Source organism: Acanthochromis polyacanthus, chromosome 6 (assembly GCF_021347895.1).
Source record: "Acanthochromis polyacanthus isolate Apoly-LR-REF ecotype Palm Island chromosome 6, KAUST_Apoly_ChrSc, whole genome shotgun sequence".
In the NCBI taxonomy this organism is placed as follows: domain Eukaryota; kingdom Metazoa; phylum Chordata; class Actinopteri; family Pomacentridae; genus Acanthochromis; species Acanthochromis polyacanthus.
In genome coordinates, this window is record NC_067118.1 from 6,901,143 (window position 1) to 6,923,240 (window position 22,098).

The 22,098-nt window shown below is 38.6% G+C and overlaps 2 protein-coding genes across 2 annotated transcripts in view; one reads left to right on the top strand and one right to left on the bottom strand.

The window, feature by feature from the left end:
• Positions 1 to 1,574: 1,574 nt before the first annotated feature.
• LOC110960719 (cytochrome c oxidase subunit 4 isoform 2, mitochondrial) lies at positions 1,575 to 16,047 on the top strand. The gene is made up of 5 exons (XM_022208079.2): positions 1,575 to 1,741; positions 8,901 to 8,991; positions 10,056 to 10,220; positions 13,532 to 13,663; positions 15,689 to 16,047. Exons 1-5 carry the CDS (start codon positions 1,739 to 1,741, stop codon positions 15,820 to 15,822), a joined length of 525 nt encoding a protein of 174 aa, XP_022063771.2. The 5' UTR covers positions 1,575 to 1,738; the 3' UTR covers positions 15,823 to 16,047.
• A 3,876-nt stretch (positions 16,048 to 19,923) lies between these two features.
• Positions 19,924 to 22,098, bottom strand: part of bcl2l1 (BCL2 like 1) — a 46,338-nt gene continuing 44,163 nt past the window's right edge. Inside the window, exon 3 of the mRNA XM_022208826.2 lies at positions 19,924 to 20,257. Coding sequence (XP_022064518.1) covers positions 20,114 to 20,257 — 144 coding nt within the window. The 3' untranslated portion in view covers positions 19,924 to 20,113. The remainder of the gene's footprint in view (positions 20,258 to 22,098) is intronic.

The following is a 22,098-nucleotide window of genomic DNA, read 5'->3' on the forward strand; positions in this document are numbered from 1 at the left end:
GAAAACGTTCTCCAGATTTTATCAAGGCCCCAGATGATTTTTTTTTTAAATAAAACGTTCCCGTAGTTTTATCTTAACAAAGGTGGAACATATTGCCTGCAATCCTCTGATATGTTTTGGGAATGTTTCTGTTGAGAACGTTCTTCTAGAATGCGTTACCGCATTGTTACATGATAACAAAGGAAGGACTTTCTCAATGCAACAGTAGAAAGTGTTTGAAGAACATTTAGTGTGTATTTAAGGAACTTTATTCAGCCTTTCAGAGACACATTCTGAGACCCAAAAGAAAAGTTGATGCTATAAACATCACTAGAACTTTGCAGAAATTTCTCAGAACGTTTTTAGAACCAAAAAATTCTAGCATACTTTCGTTACCCATATTCCTGCTGTAGAATTGTTTTTAGGTTGACATACTTTCACTTTTCAGCCCTGGAACATCCTTCCTCTGTCATCATGTAACATTGTAGGAACATTTTATAGAAGAACGTTCTCAGCATCAACATCCCCAAAACATCCTCAGACATCGTAGGTAAAATGTTCCGTCTTGGCTAATATATTTAACTATAAGAACGTTTTATAAACAATCATCTGAGGCCTCGATAACATCTGGAGAACATTTTCTGAATGTCAGTTTGAGAACATTCTTCTTTAGTTATCATGGAACATAATCTGACAACATCCTCCAAACATCCTCTGAATGTTAAAACGTTCTGTCTTAGCTCACTTTTAACCTCACAGGAACATTATTAGAAATGATAAATGTCCCTAAAATGTTCATCGAACATCAGATTAAAATGTTTTCTTTAGAACATTATTAGAACCTGTAGGTAACATTAGACATATTCTTGCTGTAAAATAGTTTTTGGGTCGACATATTTTTACTTTCCAGGACTGCAGGTTAAAAATCACTTCAGCAGAGTTCTGATAGAGAACTTCTCTGTTTATATGGAGCATAAAGGAACATAAACTAGACAATAATTCATGATCTGTGGTGAACTTTGCTCTGGTTTCCTGCAGCACGTATCCTCAGGGTTATATAAGAAAACCTGAGCGCAGAACAATGAAACTCAAGCACCTGACTGCCTCCTTTTACTGCATTAAAACTCAGTCTGAGCTTCATTTTGTGCAGTTTTGGCCTCAAAGTGTAGTAAAGTCTGTAAATAGGAGTGTGTGGATTCTACCTGAGCTTCAGTGCGTTGGGTTTCTATGAATGAGTCTGCTGGGAATAAATGTGTCCTGACTTGACCTCGATTCAGCAGCTGACGGTTGGACCACATGCAGGGTTCACTGCCAGGCTGCTATGGGATAACAGTGGCCCGCTGCCAAGCTGCAACATGTCGAAGGTTCAAATGTGGGGCTTTTTTTTCACTTTCTTTCCCACATCCTGCTCTAGAGTCTCCCCTCCGTGTCCTCCTGTGACCTCTGCTGAAGTGAAAGCTGCAGACGGTGAACCAGAAGTCACAGAAAGTGCCCTTGTGTCGCCTCTTTCCGCCGCGATCCAAACTCGGCCCACTCTGCCTCGCTGCCAGCCCTATCACATGCTCCCCTCGATTGTTTACTTGCACTAGTTTGGTGCGTCTCCCTCCTCGGCTCCCTCCCATCCAGCCTCCTTCTCACCGCCCACCAGTTGGTTCCTGCTCACTGTTATGTGGAGATAAGAGCCTAGACGAACCCGGGAACCGAGGCCCAAACTCTCCCTTTTTTCCTCTCTTTCAAGACTTTTGCTTCCTCCGATCTTATGGTGAGTATTCGCACAAATAATCAGGCTGTAGTTCGTCGTTGGAGGGAGGATATAAAAAGAAAGGAGACCACCGGCCTCCTCCTCCTGATCCCACAGGAGGCTGCAGAGTGGCGGACGTGCAGGAAAAGACAGATTGAGCTCAGAGATTTCTAGAAATGCACGACTTTGGAGCATGTGAAGCTGAAAAAAGGCCTTAAAGTGGGTTGAAGCAGCACTACCTGGAGTTTAATAACACATCTCCATGCAAGGCTGTGCAGTTTTTGTCTACGCAGGAACAAAAAGCTCCCAATGAGGGGCATAAATACTGGTTTCTGTAGGGAGTTTTATCGTGCAGTGAGGTTTTTCTGTTTGAATCTGGTGTTTTTGTCCACCTCTGTCCCGATCAGAAGGTCAGCTCGGACGCTTAAATTGACTCTCAGCCAATTTCCGCCATTTTCACTCTCTGTGTGTGTGTCTGTGTGGGTGTGCTGGTACTCCTATGAGGACCGGTTTCACTGTTACACCACACTACTGAGGACATGCAGGAGGATATTCAGGGTTCAGGATAGAGTCAGTTCAACAGCTGCTGGAAAAAGTTCAAATAATCCGTGATGTTTTCTCTCTGAAGGGATCATTCTGGTCTGTAGCTGCAGAATTAAACACCTGCAGCTCTAGAATTTATGTTTTTGGAAGATCCGGCTTGCTTTTTTTTTTTGTTCTGTAAACATTCTGAGAAAGTTTTGCAAAGTTCTAGTCATGCTTGTAGCGGGAAGTTTGATTTTAGTTCCAGAGTTTTCTTCTTCAAGGCAGAATAAAGCTCAAGGTTGCACAGAGAACGTCCCTTCTTTGTTATCATGTATCATTGTGGGAACGTTTAATAGAAGAACGTTCTCAACAGAAACATCCCCAAAACATTCTCAGAACATTGCAGCTAAAATGTTCTCTTTGCTAATATTTATAACTACAAGAACATTTTATGAAAATCATCTGAGGCCTTGATAACATCTGGAGAAAGTTGTTTGAATGTTGGTTTGAGAACGTTCTTCTTTAGTTATCATGGAACATAATCTGACAACATCCTCCAAACATCCTCTGAATGTTGAAACGTTCTGTCTTAGTTCACTTTTAACCTCACAGGAACATGATTAGAAATGATATTGATTGATTAATTTCTTTGTTTTCATGTCATGCACAGAAGTGTGGCCAACCCTCGTGGGTTTACAAGACACCAATGTGCCAGCACTGCAACAGTACATCCAAAACAACACCATATTCTGCTGCTCAATCCTTAAACAAAATATGTTGCCTTTTATCTCAGGCCTGCCAAAGAAATTCTGCCATGAAAAGATTCCTCTTCTAAAACATAACTCTAGTTTTTCATGGTCATCCAACCAAAATAAATCAAAATAAACAGAGGACATCTTACTGAAAAGCACCTCTCTTACATCTTCGTATACGGGACAGTAAAACACAAAATGAACCTCATTCTCAACTTCACCTAAAATACACATCAAACAAAGTCTTTCCTTCTCTGGAGCAGCATTAAACCTCCCAGTCTCTAAAGCTAATGGGAATGTTCCTGAGCGTAGCTGTGCACACAGGGATCTCTGTCTTTTACTTAAATTATACTTAACATAAGGTTTCGTCTGGTCTTCCGGACCGGAGGAGACCCGCCTCAGTATTTGGATCCATTCGTCTGGTCTCCCGGACGCAAATTTTACACACTGCCTTCGTTTTGTCTTCAGTTAAACTGAAGAATTCCCAAACAGCGGAGGTCTTAAGCATCTTGTCTTGTGTTTATGCAACGAAGTGAAGCGTGACATCAGAGCCACCTGAATGGCCGGGTGGCTGCCGAACACGAACACGAATGGATGAGCTGAGATGAGCCGAACACGGCGGGATGAGCCGATGTGGGCCGAAGGCGGAGAGAAGACAGTAACGCCGAATATTCGTTCCGCCTGGTAAAGTCAGACCGGGGGGGATATTCGGATACCAAAATTAATATCCGGATACTGCCGTAGTGAACGAATATTCGGATATTCGGATATTCGGGTCCAGCCCTAGTTATTCAAATGGAATAAAGACTTCATCTAGTTTGCCCAGGGGTGAAGATTGGAGATGCCCCAATTAAAGACTTCTTTTGTGATTCTCTGATTTGACATCTTCACCAATCTGTTCCAAAGACGAAGCATTTGGCATTTATGTCTGATGTTTGGGGGTTCCCATCCCATTTCTCCAGTAACGGCCAACACAGAGGTAAATTTATGAACTCCCAGAAATTATCGAATAGCTCTGTGATGCTCTGTGTTACAGCCTGTATGTTCCCGGAAGCCCCAAACACCAGAAGCAAAGTCAGACACCGGACAGACACATGAATTGTATAGTTGTGTATAAGTATGGAATCCTAGATTACCACAATGCTTAACTTTGTTCAGTACAGATCCCAGAGCTCTGCCTGCTGACTGAGCTAAAACATCAACAGCTTCCTTAAATGTCATGTGTTCATCCAGTGTCACCCCAAGATATTTATACTGGTCAGTAGATGACTGCACTATTGGACCAAAATTAAGAATAACTAAACTTTTCTCCAATGATTTTCTTTTGAAATGTACAATTTGTATTTTATCTTGATTTATCACTAGTCTCCATTTCTGGCACCACTCCTCAACAGTGTTCAGCATACTCTACAAGTTTTTTTCGTGTTCGGCAAGCAGAACTACATCATCCGCATATAACAATATCCCTACGGTTTGATCACCAACCTTAACTCCCAAGTTAGAGGCCTTGATCTGAACACCTAAATCATTCACATAAACTGAAAACAGTGTTGGTAACAAGACATCTCCTTGCGTCACACCGAAATGTTGGGAAAACCATCCTGTTCTTTATTCATTAACTAGAAGGGAAGCAACAGGAGCCTGGTAAAGAGACTTGATGTCATGATAAAACTTTCCATAAACACCAGATTTTAAAAGCCTGTACTGAAGAAGCGCTCTATGAACTGAATCAAACGCCTTCCTAAAGTCAATGAAACACGCAAAAGTAGATCTATTCTCCTTAATTCTTGCTCGTATCAAGGAACTGACTGAATGATAAATGTCCTTAAAATGTTCTTTGAACATTAGAAAATATTGAAATATTTTCTTTAGAACATTATCAGAACTTGTACGTAACATTAGCCAACGCTGTGGGAATGTTCTCTGCTTGCTGGGCCCAGCTTGAATTTTTTTGTTCTAGAAACATTCTAAGAAAGTTCTGCAAAGTTCTAGTGATGCTTTCAGCAGGAAGTTTTCCTTTCTTTTTAGTCCTCAGAACATTGCAGGATAAGTGTTCCATTTTTTTAATATAGCACCAGGAACGTTTGTAAATATCAAAATAAGATTAGATTAAAGATTAGAGCAGATTAAAATGTTTTCTATAGAACACTGTTAGAACTTGTATGGAACATTAGACAGTGTTGTGGGAATGTTCCCTTCTTGGTGGGCCCAGCTAGAATTTTATGTTCTAAAACGTTCTCAGAAAGTTCTGCAACGTTCTTGTAATATTTTCTGCAGGAAGTTTCCTTTTAGTTCCCTGAACATTAAGGTTAAGTTAGCCAATGATGTGGGAACGTTCCCTGCTTCCTACTAGGAGAACGTTCTCAACAGCAACATCCACAAAACATCCTCAGAACATTTCAGGTAAAATGTTCCACCTTTGTTAGTATTTTGAATTTCAGGAACGTTTTATAAAAACACATTCTGTCTTCTAAGGCCTCGATAACGTCTGGAGAACGTTTCCTGAATGTTGCTTTGAGAACGTTCTTTTTTAGTTATCATGGAACATAATCTGACAACATCCTCTGAATGTTAAAATGTTCTGTCTTAGTTCACTTTTAACCTCACAGGAACATTATTAGAAATGACAAATATCCTTAAAAAATTCTTTGAACATCAGATTGAAATGTGTTCTTTAGAACACGAATAGAACCTGTAGGTAACGTTATCCATTGTTGAGGGAACGTTCCTTTCTGTTTGCTCTGTTCATGTCTCTACTATCATCATCCATGGACTTGTGTCTTCTCTCTGGGGTTAGCAGCAGATAATGAGGCGACCAGACGGTCAAGAAGGAATTAACTTCCATCCAGACGCCGTAATGAGATTCCCTCTTATGAACAACAAAAAACGGAGACGCTAATGTCGGATGTTAGTGTTTGAAACAGAATCAGCGACCAATTAAATGCTGCAGGATGAAATATAATGGCCAATAGATGTTTAGAAAGAGTCATAAAATGATTCAAACTGCCTCGTGGTCTTTTATTGTCTCCATTTAATGAACTGTTGGTTGTAAATTAAAGCGTTCAATAAAGTCAGATTTATTTAGTGGTTAACCCTCAAGCGACCAAGATATTTTAGCGACTAAAATGACCGACTGGGCTCATTTATGACCCCACCATATTTTACACAGGAATATGTCTACTTTAGTGCCTCTTTTTGTGCTTTCTTACCTATTCCACTCCACTGCATTGTAAGATGGATATTCTAAAATAACCTTCTGTAATTATTTATGGATTTTAATCATTTTTGACTCAGAGCTAAAGTAAAACCATGTGAACAATATGATGCATTGTAAGAATGCAATAACATTTATTTAGACACGCTTTGTCTGCCACTTTCTTTAAAACTTTATTCCTTTTATTTCCTCAATAGTAAATCAAAAGTACATAAAAACAAAATCTACACAAACATCTTGTCTGTATGTGTGCAATGTAACATGCAGAGAAGTATTTAGATTAGGGGCGGCTGTGGCTCAGGGGGCAGAGCCGTTTGTCCAATGCAGACACTTTACCCACCTTAGCTCCAGTGCTGCCACTTCCACTGGTGTATGAATGTGTATGCTGTGTAATGTTGGTGGTGGTCAGAGGGGTTGTAGGAGTGGATCAGCAGCCAGTCAGTCTGCCCCAGGGCAGCTGTGGCTAAAAATGTAGGCCTACCAGCTATAGTGCACTGCAAAACACTGAAATATAGTGATTAGATGTAGAAATAAATAAATAAAACTAAGGCCTACAATAGTGAAAAACCTATGCATCTTTCTGGGGTCATAAGTGACTCCAGACAAGTTTCCATTATCCTTGTCACACCAGTTGGTCGATCTCTACAAAAAACTATGAGCAGCTGTAGGAGAAGTAGATTGACAAATTCATGGTAGGAAACATTTTTCAGATAAAAGATAAAAAAACAGCAAATATAATTATATGGCTGATGTCATAAATGAACCCACTTGGTCACTTGAGGGTTAAAAAATATTACATTAGCTGCTGTCCTCTAAAATAAAACTGTCATTTGATGAATGTGAAACTCAACTGCTTTTGTTTAAATAGTTGGTCCAGGCAAGAGGAAGATCCCGCTCATGTTAAGGGAGAACGTTCCCACAACATTAGGGAACATTACCTACAAGTTCTAATATAAAGAAGGCTTTAAGAATATTTTAATTTTCCAGTAATGTTCCCTCTAAAGTTGATATAATGTTCTAACAACAGCATTCAGAGGATGTTGTCAGATTATGTTCCATGACAACTAAAGAAGAGCGTTCTCAAACTAACATTCAAACAATGTTCTCCAGATGTTATCGAGGCCTCAGAAGACAGAATGTGTTTCTATAAAACATTCCTGTAATTTAAAATACTAACAAAGGTGGAACATTTTACCTGCAATGTTCTGAGGATGTTTTGGGAACGTTATTTAAGGAACACATTGTAGAAAGTTCCTCTATGAAACATTCTCACAAGGTTCTGTGTAAACAAAGAAATAATGTTCTCAAATCAACATTCAGGGCTGCACAGTGGTATAGTGGTTAGCACTTTTGCCTTGCAGTGAGAAGATCCCCGGTTCTAATCCCGGTGTGGTCCTGGGATCTTTCTGCATGGAGTTTGCATGTTCTCCCTGTGCATGCGTGGGTTTTCTCCGGGTACTCCGGCTTCCTCCCACAGTCCAAAAATATGCTGAGGTTAATTGATTACTCTAAATTGTCCGTAGGTGTGAATGTGAGTGTGATTGTTTGTCTGTATATATAGTCCTGTGACAGACTGGTGACCTGTCCAGGGTGTCCCCTGCCTTCACCCGAGTCAGCTGGGATAGACTCCAGCACCCCCCATGACCCTCGTGAGGATAAAATGGTGTATAGAGAATGGATGGATGGAAATCAACATTCAGAAAATGTTTTCTGGACGTTATCGAGGCCTCAGATGATGGAACATTTAAATACAGAAGATTTTATAACGTTCCTTTAATGTGACATGTTAAATGTGGAGCTTTTTTCTTTTTGTTGTGGGAACATTTTATAGAACGTTCTTCTATAAGACGTTTCCAAAATGACAACAAATTAGGAACGTTCTCAAACCAACATTCAGAAAATGTTTCCAAGATCACCTCAGATGTTCTTTATGAGACGTTCCTGTAATTTAATGGAGACGTAGTTGAAGGAACATACTTTAGAACAGTGGTTCTCAACCCTGTTCCTCAGGACCCCATGTCCTGCATGTTTTAGATGCTTCCCTGCTCCAACACACCTGATTCAAATGATCAGCTCGTTATCAAGCCTCTGCAGAAGCCTGATAACGAGCTGATCATTTGAATCAGGTGTGTTGGAGCAGGGAAGCATCTAAAACATGCAGGACATGGGGTCCTGAGGAACAGGGTTGAGAACCACTGCTCTAGAATCTATAAAATGTTCCACAATCTTACATGGCAACATAAGAAGAACTTTAGGGCAGAACAGCCTGACAACGTTATCACCAAACATTTAGAGAACGTCTTCAGTTATCTCACTTTTAAGAAGAACATTCTGGGAACTAAAAGAAAAGTTCCTGCTGAAAACGTCAGTAGAACTTTCTCAGAACTTTTCATAGAGGTCATGTTTGATTCGTCATTGAGGTTTGACCAATAAACTTTTAATTCAAACTGACGTCACAAATATCCGTGTTTTATGCTGTGAATGTGTCAGGCAGATCGGAGGTGGTTCATCAGAAAGCGTTCTAAAGGTTTGATGTTTTCAGGTGGAATAATCCTGTTGAGCTCTGTGTTTCTCTGTGTGCTGTACATGAATATGTGTCTGTAAAATAATAACAATAACAACAGTCTAGACTACGTAAAATGGAGAATACACATTAGGTGGTAGAACTAAACTTGTCTTGTTTCTCCAGATGCTGCGTTTGATGTCCGGTCGGGTTGGAAGCCTTCTGACCCGACAGGCAGCTTTAACCAGCAGCAGCAGCGTCAGGATGGCGAGTCACGGTACCTCCACGTTCTCTTTACTTCAACTTTATGCTCCCAGGAGAATCTGTGAAAGAACGTTTTTTGTTGTTGGATAAATCTGAGGTTTTTAGCTTCCCTTTTTCAAAAAGCTCACCCAGCTGGAATTTATTTTGTTCTGAAAACGTTCTAAGAAAGTTCTGCAAAGTTCTAGTAATGTTTTTAGCAGAAAAAAATATTTTAGTTCCCAGAATGTTCTTGTTAAAGGTGAAGAAAATTCTCTAAGGATGCTCTAAAAATGTTCTTCAAAAGTTCTCCAGATGTTGCATTGAGGACTTCTTTCTTTTCCTATCATAGAACATTGAAGGAACGTTTTACAGAAGAGCATATAGAAGAACAGCAACATTCCCTTGTTCTAAAAGTTCTGCAAAGTTCGAGTCAAGTTTTCTTTTAGTTCCCTGAATGTTCTACTTACAGACAGATAAAGTTCTCTGAAGACGCTCTAAAAATATCCCCGAATGTTGCATTGAGAACGTCCTTCCCTTGTTGTGATGTAACATTGTGGGAACGTTTTCTAGAAGAACGTTCTCAACGGCAGCATCCCTCAGAACACTGCAGGTAAAATGTTCCACTGTTGTTCATATTTTAAATGACAGGAACGTTTTACAAAAACACGTTCTGTCTTGAGGATGTTTTTCAAATGTTGGTTTGAGAACGTTCTTCTTTAGTTATCATGGAACATAGTCTGACACCATCCTCTGAATGTTAAAATGTTCTGTCTTAGTTCACTTTTAACCTCACAGGAACATTATTAGAAATGACAAATATCCTTAAAACAATCTTTGAACATCAGATTAACTGACAAAGATGGACAGCATAGAAAAAGTCATAATTAAATCCAGCAGTTGAAGTGTTTCAGTTAAATGTGTTTTTTTAATGTTATTCTAACCATCGTTGTGTTTCCAGGCAGCAGGTGGCGCCGTTGCACCATCTCAAACATTGACACACTTCGAGCTTTTGTGTTTGTGCAGATTTCCAGCTGCTTTAACTGTAAACTGATCAGTGCAGCAGGTTTAATGGTTAAATAACTGGCAGTTGTCCTCCAGAGGTGTCTGAGACGGAGGACATGTCCCAGCCCATGTACTGGGACCGGGTGGACGTCCCGCTGCCTGACAGAGCCTACAAAGACGTCCTGACCGACGCTGACAAGAAGCTGAAGCAGAAGGAGACAGGACCGTGGAGTCAGCTGAGCAAAGAGGAGAAGATCGCATGTAGGTCAACATCAGCTGAACATGAAGCTCAGAGTCACTGTGAGGAACTGAAGCACATTAATGCAGCTCTGGAAACACTGCTGCTGTTCTTATCCTTACACCTCATTATTAGAGCTTACAAAGTGCTTTACAGGTAATGATAATTACAGTAACTAATAATAATAATAAAACAAATATATAAACGAGTAAATAAAAGGGTAAAAGAGATGAAAATTAACAAATAAATTAAATTGAATTAAGTTAAATTAAATGATGACAATTTTCCATCTATCCATGATATATATATATATATACACACACAGTGCCTTGTGAAAGTATTCGGCCCCCTTGAACTTTTCAACCTTTCGCCACATTTCAGGCTTCAAACATAAAGATATAAAATTGTAATTTTTTGTCAAGAATCAACAACAATTGGGACACAATCGTGAAGTGGAACAAAATTTATTGGATATTTTAAACTTTTTTAAACAAATAAAAACCTGAAAAGTGGGGCGTGCAATATTATTCGGCCCCCTTGCATTAATACTTTGTAGCGCCACCTTTTGCTGCAAGTCGCTTGGGGTATGTCTCTATCAGTTTTGCACATCCAGAGACTGAAATTCTTGCCCATTCTTCCTTGCAAAACAGCTCGAGCTCAGTGAGGTTGAATGGAGAGCGTTTGTGAACAGCAGTCTTCAGCTCTGCCCACAGATTCTGGATTGGATTCAGGTCTGGACTTTGACTTGGCCATTCTAACACCTGGATACGTTTATTTGTGAACCATTCCATTGTAGATTTGGCTTTATGTTTTGGATCATTGTCCTGTTGGAAGATAAATCTCCGTCCCAGTCTCAGGTCTTTTGCAGACTCCAACAGGTTTTCTTCCAGAATGCTCCTGTATTTGGCTCCATTCATCTTCCCATCAATTTTAACCATCTTCCCTGTCCCTGCTGAAGAAAAGCAGGCCCAAACCATGAGGCTGCCACCACCATGTTTGACAGTGGGGATGGTGTGTTCAGGGTGATGAGCTGTGTTGCTTTTACGCCAAACATATCGTTTTGCATTGTGGCCAAAAAGTTGGATTTTGGTTTCATCTGACCAGAGCACCTTCTTCCACATGTTTGGTGTGTCTCCCAGGTGGCTTGTGGCAAACTTCAAACCAGACTTTTTATGGATATCTTTGAGAAATGGCTTTCTTCTTGCCACTCTTCCATAAAGGCCAGATTTGTGCAGTGTACGACTGATTGTTGTCCTATGGACAGACTCTCCCACTTCAGCTGTAGATCTCTGCAGTTCATCCAGAGTGATCATGGGCCTCTTGGCTGCATCTCTGATCAGTCTTCTCCTTGTTGGAGGTGAAAGTTTAGAGGGACGGCCGGGTCTTGGTAGATTTGCAGTGGTCTGATACTCCTTCCATTTCAATATGATTGCTTGCACAGTGCTCCTTGAGATGTTTAAAGCTTGGGAAATCTTTTTGTATCCAAATCCGGCTTTAAACTTCTCCACAACAGTATCTGGGACCTGCCTGGTGTGTTCCTTGGTCTTCATGATGCTCTCTGCACTTTAAACAGAACCCTGAGACTATCACAGAGCAGGTGCATTTATACGGAGACTTGATTACACACAGGTGGATTCTATTTATCATCATCAGTCATTTAGGACAACATTGGATCATTCAGAGATCCTCACTGAACTTCTGGAGTGAGTTTGCTGCACTGAAAGTAAAGGGGCCGAATAATATTGCACGCCCCACTTTTCAGTTTTTTATTTGTTTAAAAAGTATAAAATATCCAATAAATTTCATTCCACTTCATGATTGTGTCCCACTTGTTGTTGATTCTTGACAAAAATTACAATTTTATATCTTTATGTTTGGAGCCTGAAATGTGGCGAAAGGTTGAAAAGTTCAAGGGGGCCGAATACTTTCACAAGGCACTGTATATGGATATAAAATAATGAATAATAAAAGTAAACAAAAACATGTAAATATATGATAATAAAATTAATTAAATCATATTAAATAAAGTAAAAATTTATTCTTTAGATTATTTAATATTTAAGATTAGGATTTTGTCTATATATATGTGTGTTTGTGTGTGTGTATATATATATATATATATATATATATATATATAGATATATAAAATTAACAAAAAAATGAAGTAAAATTAAACTGAATTAAAGGAAATTATATTAAAGCAAACTAAATAAGTTTTGCTTCATTATTTTATTTCATTCGTAATTTCTATATATAGACATAGATATATATGAATCACTGGTAATATATGACCAGCATCAGAGAAATAATAGATAAATAATAAATAAACACAATCTGCCACATCCAGGAAAAGAATAAATGTGATAAAAGAAAACATAAAATAAAACCATAAAGGTGAGCCTGTAAGCAAAGTAAATTAATAAAAAAACATGTATATAAATAAATAAATAACTAAATAAATGAAGGGTAAACATTTAGGATATTTCACTAAAGAACCAACATTTTTATCTTTCATAATTTAAGTACATTTGGCTGATAGTAAAACTTCGGAATGCAGGACTTTTACTGGTAATAGAGACTAACGTTACTGTAAATGATAGTCCTTCCACCACGGAGTGTGTGATGTTAAAATAAACCATCCATCCATTCTCTATACACCGCTTTATCCTCACTAGGGTCACAGGGGGTGCTGCAGTCTGTCCCTGCTGACTCGGGCAAAGGCCGGGGACACCCTGGACAGGTCGCCAGTCTGTCACAGGGCTACATATACAGACAAACAATCACACTCACATTCACACCTACGAGCAATTTAGAGTGATCAATTAACCTCAGCATGTTTTTGGACTGTGGGAGGAAGATGGAGTACCCGGAGAAAACCCACGCATACACAGGGAGAACATGCAAACTCCATGCAGAAAGATCCCAGACCCACCCTGGGATTCGAACCGGGGATCTTCTTGCTGCAAGGTGAAAGTGCTAACCACTACGACACTGTGCAGCCCTAAAATAAACCAGAGAATATTTATTATTTGACTTCTTGGCTTTTATTTCAGCAGCAGCAGTAAAACCTGACACAGTAAACATGTGGAGAGATATCAGGGAAATGATCGGAATCTGTTTTATTACCAAGAAGCTTCACAAAGAATTGGACTTTTTGTTTGGTGCAGAACAGCAACAATAACTGACAAGCAGTTAATACAAAGAGGAAAAGTTTTGTAAGTCAAATAAACATCGTGCAGCAAATCAACGCTATTATTACAAAGCAGTAAAAATGCTCTCCATGTTATTAGAGTGAGTCATGACCTGCTTTCACTTTGTTCTGTTCCTGCTGCAGTGTACCGGATGTCGTTCCGTCATACCTACCCGGAGATGAAGCGGAAGTCTGACGAGTGGAAGACGGTGATGGGAGGAATCTTCCTGTTCCTCGGCTTCACTGGCCTGGTGGTCTGGTGGCAGAGAATCTACGGTAAAACCTGACGGAACAAACTCCTCTGTTTGAAAACGAAGCTGGTTAATAACAGGAGACAGGCCGATCCGTCATGGCAGGAAGAAGTCCAGATGTAGCTGACATCATTAATGATCCTTCTGGTTCCTTTAAAGTCTCAGCAGCAGGCAGAAACCAGAGCTCTGGAGCTGACTCATCTAAAGAGGTTTTATTAATGTGAAAGGTTGTTCCAGGTCAAACACAATGTGCATTAAACGGCTATGAACAAAGGTTTCCATACTCTCCTAAAGACCAGCTATATCGTGGCAGTTTTAAAGAAACAATGAGTCCTACATCTCTGAATTTAAAACACATGAATCTCACACATTTTGGTTCTTTCATGGATTTACAGGTCTTCTGATGATATGAAAAAATCTGCTGGTTCCAAAATATACATACAGCAACTTAAATTACCAGTTTGATGTTTATAGTTGTGTTAATCAAATTTTCTTAGTTTCGTGGCCTCTTAACTTCCCCTGGGTTGTTATGTTTGACTACAGCTGCTGACTCCTCTGATCCAGTTTAAACAGAACCCATTAGATCCACTTATCAGACTCATATCTACATGTAAAGTCACTTATAGAGACCATTTATATGATGATGACTCCTATAACTTTGAATTTTCTGTGACAGAATCAGTGAAACACATGAATCTTTTTCACGATGAAACAATCATGAATTTTGGTTCTTTCATAGATTTATTTTACTTTTGGAAATATGACAAAACCTGCTGGGTCCAAAATATACATACAGTAACTTAAATTATTAGTTTGGTGGTATTTAAAGTTGTGTTAATCAAATTTTCTCAGGTTCGTGACCTCTTAACTTTTCATGAGTGATTACAATCGACTGCAGTTGTTGACTCCTCTGATGCAGTTCAAATAGAACCCATTAGATCCACTCATTAGACTCAAACACGACAGTGGGAAAGTCTGAGGAGCGCAGCAAAGATCTGAAAAAGCAAATCATTGACTTAAACAAGTCAGAAAGTCACTTGGAGCCATTTCTATGCACCTTCAGATCCCAAATCATCTGGTTGTCAGAATAAAGTTCGTGGTCCAGTTGTGTTACTGCCACCATCAGGAAGAAAACAAACTATCACCTGCTGCTGAGAGACGATTGGTCAGGATGGTCAAGAGTCAACCAAGAATCATGAAAAAGCAGGTCTGAATGAACGAGAAGCTGCTGGAACACAGCTGTCAGTGTCCACAGGGTTTTACATCAACATGAGCTGAGAGGATTCATGAAGAAGAAAGTTCTTCCTCTAGAAGCAGAACCTTAAAGCTCCACTCAAGTCTGCTGCTGATCACATGGACAAAGAAAAGACCTTCTGGAGGAAAGTTCTGTGGTCAGATGGAAGAAAAATTTATCAGAAATATGTTTGGACGAGAGAAGGTGAGGCCTTTAACCCCAAGAACACCAAACCTACCATCAAGCATGGTGGTGGCAGTATCATGCTCTGTGGAACTGGAGTTTTACACAAAGTAAATGGAATAATGAAGAAAGAGGATTACAACCTAAAATCATCAACAGAAGGTTGATCTTGGACACAGTTGGATGTTCAAATAAGACAATGAGCCCAAACACACATCAGACATGGTAAAGAAATGGTTCCATCAGGCTAGAATGAAGGTTTGAGACTTGTCTCCCCAAAGTCCTGACTTAAACCCATCAAGAACCTGTGGACTGATGAAGAAACAAGTCTGAGTCAGAAAGACAAGTTTAGTTGTCAAGAGAAGTTGTTGTAGATAAACCAGAAGCTTGTGGATTTTAAACCTAAAGAGGCTGGTAGAGATGAACAAAGCAAAGGGACATTTAACCAAATATTAGAATGGCTTTATGCACGTTTTTGACCCAGCAGAAGACCTTTTATAAATCTATGAAAGAACCAAAATGCAGGATTGTTTTTTGTGATGAACAGCTAAAGTCGTCATGATAAACTCCAGACCACCATGATGGTCTCTACCAGTGGATGTAAACTGTTCTTCTACGTCTTTGTTTCTCCAGTCTACCCTCAGGCTCCCAGGACCTTCGAAGACGACTGGCAGGCCAAGCAGCTCCAGAGGATCCTGGACATGAGGATCAACCCCATCCAGGGAATCTCCTCCAAGTGGGACTACGAGAAGGGCCAGTGGAAGTAGAGCCGTTTGTCCTGAGGTAACACAGAATGTGGACCGCCCACCTCAGTGCGCTGCTGCACTTTATGAAGCTGAAGTCAGAGTGAATGTTCTTCTAACTGTAAACCACTAGAACCAGGAACTGATCTGTCAGCAGCTGAGGAACCTCACTGTGTTGCTAAAGTCAGCCTGTCACAGGGAAACTGTCCGTCCTGGTGACCATAAATAATAAAGCTTTGCTGATGTCTCTGTGCAGCTTGTTTATTAAACAGTAGAACATTCAAAGGTTTGTTTTCTGCAGCTTCACACAACGGTTCTCAGCAGAACATCTAGGTTCATCTGTTCTGCAGTTTTAATACAAATACAGACTTCTCGTGGTCTAAATCTGCACAAACCTTCGTTAGAGCTTTGGATTCTGGGTCCTTCAAGACATTATGTAAGAATTTAGAACAAAATGCATCAAACCTGCTCGGTTCCTTTAAATCCCAGCAGAGAACCTCCTTAAGACTTTATTTTAGCGGGAAAACTCAGTGAGGAATTCAACAAATCACCAAAAAAGGTTTCTAAAAGATCTTTTCACTGCCAGGAAACGTTCCCAGAACATTAGAGAACATTACCGAGAAATTCTAGTAATTTGAAAAAAAATATTCTCAGAATGTTTTTAGAACCAAAGCTGCGTCTAAGAGCAACTCAACAACATGGAACGTTTCCACAACTTTACCAACAAGTTCTAATGTTTGACAGAAAAAATTTTAATCTGATGTTCACAGAATACTTTAACATTCAGAGGATGTTTGGATGATGTCAGATTATGTTCCATGATAACTAAATAAGAACGTTCTCAAACCAACATTTAAAAAAAAATGTTGTGTTCTTAAAACATTTTCCAAATGTTGCATTGAGAACGTCCTTGCTTTGTCGTCATGTGGGAACGTTTTATAGAAAAACGTTCTCAACATCAACGTCCCCAAAACATCCTCAGAACATTTCAGGTAAAATGTTCCACTTTTGTTGAGATTATAAATTACAAGAACGTTTAAAAAAAAATCTTTCTGAGGCCTCGATAACATCTGGAGAAAATTTTCTGAATGTTGTTTTGAGAACGTTTTTCTTAATTATCATGGAATATAATCTGACAACATCCTCCAAACATCCTCTGAATGTTAAAACGTTCTGTCTTAGTTCACTTTAAACTCACAGGAACATTATCAGAAATGATAAATATCCTTAAAACTTTCTTTGAACATAAGATTAAAATGTTTTCTTAAGAACATTATTAGAACTATTATTAGACATTATTTAGAACTTGTTGGTAATGTTGGAACGTTTCCTATTTAAGCACCTGACAGTATCTACACAGTTAGCATGGTTAGCTAGCATGGTTAGGCTATTAGAGTTAAGTGGAGTGTGAATAAATCGAGGATAATTTCACTGTTAGTCATTAAAACTCAGTAAATTGACCTTTAAACACTTGGTTTGTGTTCCTCGTTTGACCTTTTAAAACGTTTCCTCATCAGCCGGCTGTCACTCCGGGTGTTAAATGAACTTTTTTTCTGCTTCGATGCTTCGCTAAAATAAAAACAGATGGACTCATGTTCCAACATCGGGCTTTATTGGGTTCAACGTAGTTCAAATATTACAGCGGCATTCTAAAGACAAACAAAGAGACCATCGGACTGCTTCTTTACCGACAAGACAACTTTTTTTGTTTTTCTTGTTGGAAAATATCCTTTTTTTCTCGTATTTTCTTGTCTAGTTGGTCCAATAATCCTAAAAAAGAAACCTGACAATGCACACCAATGCAAAGATGGAGTTAAGGCCATTTGAAGGGCACCTTTCTGCTTTTTTCTTTTTTAAACACCAAATATAAAGTTTCAAAGCCATCTTTCTTAAATATGTCGCTAAGCTAACGTGCTATTCTAATCAGGTTTAAATAACTAGTATATATATATATATATATATATATATATATATATATATCGTGCCGATGCTTCCTTCATTTGTGCCGAACGTTCATCACTCAGCAGGTGGAAAAAACAGAATTAGTTCAAAAGGAGGAGAGAAAAACGTCTAGAAAAATAGAAATATACGGACTGGAATGTACGAGAGCAGGAGGCTCAGAGTCGCTCTAAAGAAGCGTCGTTGGTTTGGTTATTTGGAGAAAAACTGGAGAAATCTGAAGGTGAGACTGTGGATCAAAAATATGAAACAGGAGCAGCTGGACTCTAGAGAATAAACTCCTCCTGCTGCTGCTGTTGGTTTTATTTTGGAATGTGGTCGAGTTCTGGAGCAGCGGGAACATTCTGGGAACGCCGACCTTCATCATCATCAGTTGGTGCTTTAAATTAAAGATGGACGTTTGGAAAAGTTAAAGAGTCTGTCCTCCTGGAGACGTCATGTGACCGGCAGGTGTGTTTGTTTTGTGTGTTGTGTTTGTGTGTCTGCAAGTGTTGTGTATTTTTGTGTTACGTGTTGTGTCTTGTTCTGTGTTGCCTATTTGTGTTGCTGTCATGTATTTGTGTATTTTTGTATTGTGTGTCTGCAGGTGTGTTGCTGCATTGTCTATGGTTGTGTATTGTATTGTGTAGTTTTGTTATGCGTTTATGTATTGTGCGATTGTGTGTTGCTCCATTGTGTGTTATTGTTGTGTGTTGTGTTAGTTGTGTGTCCAGATGTTCCAGCTGTGTGTGTCTGCATCGTTCTGTCAAATCTCAGTCCTCTGAGATGAATCCAGACGAGTTTTTATTTTGATAGAAACGACTCAAACCTGTGAAGCAGGAAGTCTCCTGATGTTACACGCGTGTTAAAAGAAATACGGGATGAAGAGCGTGAAGCGTGACGAACGACAGACTGATGATGGATCAGAAATAAAACAAATAAAAACAGAAACAGTTTCGAACGTTTCATAATTAGAATTTATTCCAGAATAATGAAGATATTTAAGCTGAATTATTGATTATTAACGATCAATTAACTTCAACCAATTAACTGACATCTGCTGCATTTTAAAGAATTATTTAGTTTTAACTCCATAAAGTCGATGTAAACAGAAACACGTGAAGAATTCCATCTATGAAGCATCAAAACAGAAAACTGCTCAAATCAGACAAATATGATCCATTAATCAGTTTACTGCAGATAAATGCTGTAAAGTTATGATCCATAAACACATTATTTATAAACAGATTTAATAATTAAAGTCTCATTATTTATCCATTTTTTTTCAACTCTTTGTGAATGAAAGCTGTGAAATTGATCTGAAACCTGGAATGAATCCATTTAATGAACTCTGACAGAAGAATTTACTTTAAACTCAGAAACTAAACAGTTTATCTGAGTCTAATTATGAAGCGAAGCTGTTTGTTTGTTTACTTTAAAAATGCTTCATAGAAGGAATTCTCTGAAACACGTCGACTGCAGATGGAAACAAAAACAAATAAATTAGAAATGGAGAGAATATATGGAGGCAGCTGTGTTGTGTGATGTTATTGTGTGTTTCTATTGTTTGTGTTTTACTGCTGCGTTGTAGCTGTGTGTAGTTGTGTTGTTTATTTATGTTGTTACTGTGTTGTACTTGTGTGTTGTGCTGTTGTAATTGTGTTGTAGTTGTGTGTTATTGTGTTAATGTTGTGTTATTGTTGTTTCCAGTTCCTCTCCAGTGTGTCTTTTGTGTATTTTTCTACTAATCGTGACGCTGTGTTGAAATAAATCCTCTTTTCTTGGAGCCGTTGAACTCGTGTTGATTAAAGACGTTTTTTTTGTGTTGTTTTTGTGTTGTGTTTTTTTTCTGTGTGATGCTACAGAACCGGCTGCTACCGAGGAGGAGGAACGTTCTGGAGCTTTAGGACCAAACCTTTGTGACCATGAAGCACAGATCAAGCAGGATCAGTGGATCTTTAATGGTTCAGAAATGCACAAAAAATAAGAGAAAAACACTAAATAAAAAAGAAAGAAAAGCACCAACAAACACAAAGGTTTCCCGTTTACGATTCTTTCTCTGCAGCAGAAAAACACCAAGAGACGTTCTGCCGGTTCCTCTCCTCTTATGGCACAAACTAAAGTGTGGTAGAACATGATTGGACAGAAGAACTCCAGGCTTCATTCAGAACTTCTTCTGGATGATGGAAACAAACAGAACGCTAAACGAACACAGACTGACTGATGGAGGAAACAAGAACAACGTCTTTCTCCTGCCGGTGGAAAAACACGAGAATACGACCACGGTCTGCGTTTTGTTTTTGTTCTGGCAGGAGTAAACATCATCAGAGTTCTGACAGGACCTTCATGTGGACGTGGAGGAGGAGCTTCTGGTTCTTCACAGGCGTTTCTGGGCGATGAGCGACCCCACCACCACCCCCGTCACCACCGTCATCCCCACCAGCAGCCACTTCTTGAAGCTCTCCTGAGACCTCCTGCTCTCGGCCGCCGCGTCCTGACCGAAGATCTCAGCAAAACGCTCCTGGAAGGGAAACGAGGAGAGGGAAGATTAACGGACGGGGATTTACCAACGATCATCTGGAAACAAAATGGTTAAAGTTCCCAAAAATCCCCGTTTGATGCAGAACAAGGCCAGATGTAGGTTTAGAAAGTCACGTAGATCCCCACCGAGATGATTCTAAACCATGTTCACGTTGTGTTTTTAGTAAAACTGAGAAAAAACGGCAGAAATAGTTTACCCTCCTGCTGTCTTCATTTACGGGCACCAAAAAATATTGTCTGAAAAAAATCTGAAAATTCAGCAAAAAAAAAAAAAAAAAAAAAAAAATCCCAAAATTTCTGAAAATTTGCAAAACCTTCAGGAAGAAATTTCTAATAAATCCTGAAAAATCTCCCTAAAAAGTTTAATTTTTTGAAAATAAATCCTCCAAATTCAACAAGAAGATTCTCGTAAATATTTTCAAAAAGAGTAAAAATCTTCAAGAAAAATCATAAAAATATCTAAAATGATTACATATATATCAGTAAAACTTCTAATATTTTCTTTCAAAACATTCACAAAAAAAATCAACCAAAATCCAGCGAACTTTGCTTAATTTTGGTTGATTTTTGGTGAATGCTTGGAAAGAAACATTTTTTCCATCAAAAAAATGTTCAAAGATTTCCCAAAAATGTTGAAAATGTGGACATCAGATGTTCCATGGTGAAAATATTTATTTTTCCACATTTTTAAACTTTGAAACAGGACGACACGAGGATTAACATCTAAAATTACTTCTGGGACGATCTGCGTCTGTTATTCCTCAGCAGAATGTGATGTGCACTGTCCACAATGACTTGAAAGTTGACTGAAATGATGTAAAACCTGTGCAAAATGACTCAAAACTTTCCAAAAATACGCAACATTTGCTAAAAAATGACTACAAACTTTCCCAAAATGGCTCACGTTTTTTTAAAAATGAGATAAAGACTAGAAACTTGTTCAAAATTATTAAAAACTGTTCAAAATGTCCTGAAACTTGTCCAAAAAAAATCAACTACAATTGAAGTGACTTAAAATTAGCAAAAAAAAAAGTCCTATTTGTTCAAAATTATGCAAAATTTGTTTAAAAATGGCTAGAAACTTCTCCAAAATCACTTGAGTTATAAAAAAAAAAGAGAAAGATTGTCAAAAACGATTTGAAACTTGCTGAAAATTATTTTTAAAAAATGTGACAATCGGTGTTAGTTTGTCTGTCTGTCTGTTAGCAACATTACTCAAAAACAGACTAACAGATTTGGATGAAATTTTCAGGGAAGGTCAGAAATGACACAAGGACCAAGTGATTAGATCTTGGCAGTGATGCAGCTTATAGTCTGGATCCACGGATTTGTTACAGATTTCTGTATCATTGTGAGATAGCGGCACAACATCATTGTAACCATGACAACAAGTGAACACTACATCACATGATTGGGATCCTACTACAAATCTACCACTGAGGACTTCTGTTGGAAATCATAATTATTATATAATATTAATTATATTAGAATAAATAATGATACATTTAAAAACGACAAGCCTAAAAGTAATAATACGAATACAACTACTACTATTAATAATAGTAAATAAATCAAATAAACAAACTGGTAAAATAAAAATAAATAAAGAGTAGAAGAGAAGAAAACAATCAAATCAAACAGAGTCAAATAAAAGCCCATAAAGTTTGTTGCTCTGGTGATAAAACTTTCCATTCTCTCGTCTGTTCTCAGGTTTTGGTAGAAGATCAGATCAGATAAATGCAGACGTTTCAGGTGTGAAAGAAGCAGAAGAATAAATCTATAAATAATAATAACAGAGCAGGTAGGTGGATTCCCTTTGTA